Below are 4,736 nucleotides of genomic sequence, written 5' to 3'. Positions count from 1 at the left end.
TAGAACAGAAAAAAAGCTTTTTGTTTCAGTTTCATATTATATGAGGAGAAAAGTTTAAAAGCACTTTTTCTATGATTATTATATATTATGGATGTACTAATTGATTCTACTGATGACTAGCTTTGAAAGTATAGTGCTATTTTTTCTGATGCAGTCACTAACATTTGGCTTAAAATATTCATCAGTTTGAGAATTTGATTTGTTTCTCTTAGTGAGTCTCCTTTTCTAATTCATTATATTATGAATACCAAGTTATTGTTAAAAAAATGATTATCTAATTATTAGAAGCTGCTATTTCCTGAACCTAAACATGGTCACTTACCTAAAGTTAACATTTATTTATCATTTTACTGTCAAAAAGCAGAGACTTTCATGTTTTTGGTCCTACATCTAGGCTATTACTTAGCATCATTCCTTTGTCAAAATCTTAAGGTACATTAACAGAAAAACAACACAATGATTGTAATAATGAATGAAGAAAAAAAAAAACTCTATAATTAATATTCACAATTTACATGTACATGAACATGGAAGGATAAGACAGACTGTAATGAACTGAATAAAAACAAGAAAATTTATCAGTTATATGACAGACTGTAATGAACTGAGTAGAAAGAAGAAGGTTCATGAGATATTCCTAAGTCAATGATATGATACCAACAGAAACCCCAATTGCTCTATCTCACTGCTTTTCTTGATCTGCCATGAGAATTATGAATGGAGAAAAGTTTCTTGAAGATCTTCACAATGACCACCATGGCTGGTTTATTCTTGGTGGGATGAAGAAGAGAATTTTGAGTGGTTTTTGCAAGAGTTAATTCATGAGCACTTCTAAATTCAACAACTTCCCTTGAAGAAGAGGTAGCAGAGCCTGTTGTTGTTGTTGTGGAGTACAATTCCTCATTGAAATCCTCCCACAACAAGTCCATTTTCTCCTCTTCTTCTTCTTCCTCTTCCTCATCTTCAAATCCATTTCTTTTCCTTCTATTCTCCACACAAGAAAAGCTCTTCCTGTGAACCTCAGCCACTAGTTTTGCTGCTCCAAAGCAATCATTCTCTCTTCTTGTGTTTCCATGGTAGGGATTCGGAGAAGCTGCTGGTGACAGATTCCACAGAGGAGGAGAATCAATGTTGTGTGAACAAGTATCACTGATTCTAGGGAAACTGAATTCCTCTGTATCCATGGTTTGGCTAATCACCACTTTGTATACAATATTAGAGAGTGGTGGAAAAAGGTGTGTTTTTGGGTAGGTTTTCGAGGTGGGCCTCTCAGTTGTTTACAAGAGGCTTTTAGTTCAACTGCTAAAAAATCATGCACTTTCTTATTCACAACAACTCACAAATCATTAAAGACATCATAGTAATATACAATTCCTTATTTATTTGGATAATATTATAAGGAAAATGATATTTTAACACCATAAATGATACCATTTTAACACTCTATACGTGTCAAAATGTGATTGGACGATTTTCAATTAAAAAAAATGAGACAAGGATATATTTGAAGAGAAAAATCAAAGATTTTTTTATATTTGAAATCATCCAACCACATTTTAACACGTGTGCAGTGTCAAAATGGTGTCCAAAAATTAGTGTTAAAATATATTTTTCGATATTCTAAACAGTCATATGGGAATAGAATAATAAATCAAGTTATTTCCATAAACCAAGTATTTGATATAGTAAATTAGGAGAAACATATTATAAGAAAAAGTCAATTTATAATTTATATAATAATGTAAAATTGTTATATTTTTAATCGATATTTGAACACAAATTGTGTGCATGCTAAGTTACATTTTCAAGAAAGATCTTGGCCACAGTGAGGTAGGGCAGGGCAAAGGGTGCCTAGTTTATTATTATGAAAATAAGATGTAAGAAAGGAAGGTAAAGTGAGAGTGAGAAAATGACAAAAGGAGAAAAAAATATTTCCATAATTATGTAAGAGGGTACATGATGCATAATTGTCCTTCCTTAATGATTAAAGGTTGATGAAATGAATGTAAGAATGGGTGTAAAGATGTGATGTAATTTCTAGAATGTACATAAGTAGAAGGCTAGACCTTTAAGGGTAGCCAAGGGATGTTTATTATCGCCGGATTGATAGGAAGAAGTAGATTGTATGGTAGTTATTTTCCAATTTGGTGTTGACCATTTAAACCATGAAAGGGACATTGAACCACTGGGAATCTAAGACAACAACTTCTTCAATCTTTATAGGTTGTGTTGTGTTACATTCCATGTCTCTTGTATATGTGTCCCCACATTGCAAAGGTGTATATTGCTCATGGTTAAAATCAGGCAAGTTAGTAAAAGAGTATTGAGAGATCTTTCAAAGGGGTAGTTTGAGACCTAATATGATACATTAACAATTTTCTTAATAATCTTTTGATATATTATTTTATTATTTATATATTTAAAACAGATCAATCACAGATTAATTATCTCATGAACTGTTATAAAAAAATTGTTAAAAAAATATTTTCTAAACAATAATAACGTGATATGGGTCTAACTTATTAGACATGGTAAAACAGGTATAGATTTACTGGTCTGTTTTCTAATTTGTCAAAATTGGGTTTTTTAATTGCTTGTTTTGGATTCTACAAGAGGCTACTCTGTGTTCTTCATTTATGAATATTTTTCATTATATGTTATTTACCATTTTTAATTTTACAGAATGTAATATTTTGATTAATTTGGATTTTAAAAAAGATAAATATACTTTTAGACAATATTTTTTGACAACATTTGAACATTATCATACGTATCATTGTGTGATTGATTCATGGTGGTGTTACTGTGTCATTTGGACCAATCACACAATAACATGTATGATGATGTTCAAATGTTATCAAAAAATGTTGTCTATGTATCATTACCCTTTTAAAAAAGTGTAAAGCAAGTAAAGGATGTTGGTCTAGAGTGGCAAAAACGTGTTTTTGGGTTCTTTTTACGGGTAAGATTTGTGAGCAATGGATTTTGTTGTTGAAAGATGGCTACTGATTTAGGCTGTGATAGTTAATGAGGCGTGCCAAATGCACCATGGCATTGCCAACCAAAATAGAGATGGTTCTCACCAACCAGTTGAATATTTCGCCAGCGTGCAATTCGGTGTTTCTCCTAAAATATTCAAATTAACCACTATGCTTCCATAACTGTGCATTGGGGCTACTCAAGAGTTTAAACCAAGAAAAATAAGAAAATGGAATCATATTTTTATTTGGGAAATTTTCAAACTATATAAAAAAAAAACAGCAATCTCAGAAATTCATTGTTTTAGTATTTATATTTGAAGATAATGAAATTTTATATATAATTCTCATGATTCATACGTGTCCAATCTTTCTAACATTTTTTCTGATCCTCACAAAAATTCCAACAAATAGATTCTGATTTGCTATTTCTTAAAATAAATAAATAAATTTCGGATCAAACATATTTACTTGTCATGCATATTTTAAAATATTGATCTAAAAGTCTAACATGACCTACTACATTTAAAAGTCTGCTTTTGTTGCAACGTCTTTAAAAAATTAGAAGACTTGTTATAAGTAGTTTAATAATTGGTGTTATAAAAAGAAGAATCAGTGTCTAATTTTGTCTTATATAATACTTATTTGAAAAAAAAAGTAAGACTTAGCCAAGAGTTTATTCTTGAGAGCATGTTGCAATGCAAACTTTTCAATCTGCCCCTACACGTAGTATATTTACATTACCTTCTAATAACTTAGTTTCAGATTACTTGAATTCAAATTATGAATTTAAATTTTATATAACAAAATCATTTTTGAAGATATACGTCTTGTTTACAAAACTGCGAAGAAGATAATTAAAAAAAAATATTAAGTCTAGCTTTTAGTTATAGGTTTAAACCCTTTTTTGGTCCTTAAGTTAAGTTTTGATGTTCAGTTTAGTCTCCGTTTTCAAAAATGTCAACCTTTAGTCCTTATAATATAAAAAATGTATCAAATCAGTCCTATTAGTTAACAAATCACAAGTTTTTCATTAAGTGATTTGTTGTTCATAACACCTTCCGTTAACAAATCATAAAATATTGGATACTGATTCGATACATTTTTCATATCATAGGGACTAAAGGTTAACATTTTTAAAAGTAGGGACTAAACTGAACATCAGAACTTAACTTAGAGACCAAAAGAGGATTTAAACCTTAGTTATAGTCGTGAATCTTTTTCAAACCTTTACACAATGAATCAAAAATCATGGTCTAAAATAAGAATAAACGATAACTTTTTGTTATTAGTTATATACTCAATTTTGTTTGTCTTTAATTTAAAATGTATAGCAAAAATATTGCCTATTTGTTTTAAACAATACGTTAGAAAATGTGGATAGTTACAGAAAATTGTTAAAACTTAGATAGTTAGATCACTATTTAAAAGTGACACATATTAAAAAATTTGATTAATTTAATTTTAAATATTTCAGGTTACATGACTCAATAATAATTAAATCGTTATAAGATGTATTAATTATCTTGTAACAGAGGTCAATGAACAAACTCACATTCAAATTATGACACTTGGACTACTACATTTTTCAGGAGAAACATTGACTATCAGCTATAATTTTTAGTCAAGTGATAAACGCTTGATCTAATAATTGATATTAGAATTGAGCTCATGAGTTTGATTTCCGACGAGGTAATTGTTCATGGAGAGTTTGTTACATAATTATCTCGTTTTGTAGGCTTGGTGAACTAAGTCACG

The 4,736-nt window shown here is 29.7% G+C and overlaps 1 protein-coding gene across 1 annotated transcript; it reads right to left on the bottom strand.

The window, feature by feature from the left end:
• Positions 1-455: 455 nt before the first annotated feature.
• LOC106768848 lies at positions 456-1,260 on the bottom strand. Its single transcript, XM_014654210.2, has one exon. The coding sequence runs from the start codon at positions 1,182-1,184 to the stop codon at positions 678-680; it is 507 nt and encodes a 168-aa protein (XP_014509696.1). The 5' UTR covers positions 1,185-1,260; the 3' UTR covers positions 456-677.
• Between the last annotated feature and the right edge of the window lie 3,476 nt (positions 1,261-4,736).

The sequence above is a fragment of the Vigna radiata genome, chromosome 1 (genome assembly GCF_000741045.1).
Source record: "Vigna radiata var. radiata cultivar VC1973A chromosome 1, Vradiata_ver6, whole genome shotgun sequence".
NCBI lineage: Eukaryota > Viridiplantae > Streptophyta > Magnoliopsida > Fabales > Fabaceae > Vigna > Vigna radiata.
This window is presented reverse-complemented; position numbering and strand designations above follow the sequence as displayed.

Coding starts and splice junctions, on each gene's coding strand:
- LOC106768848 (XM_014654210.2), bottom strand. CDS start 1,184: ATGGATACAGAGGAATTCAGTTTCCCTAGAATCAGTGATACTTGTTCA.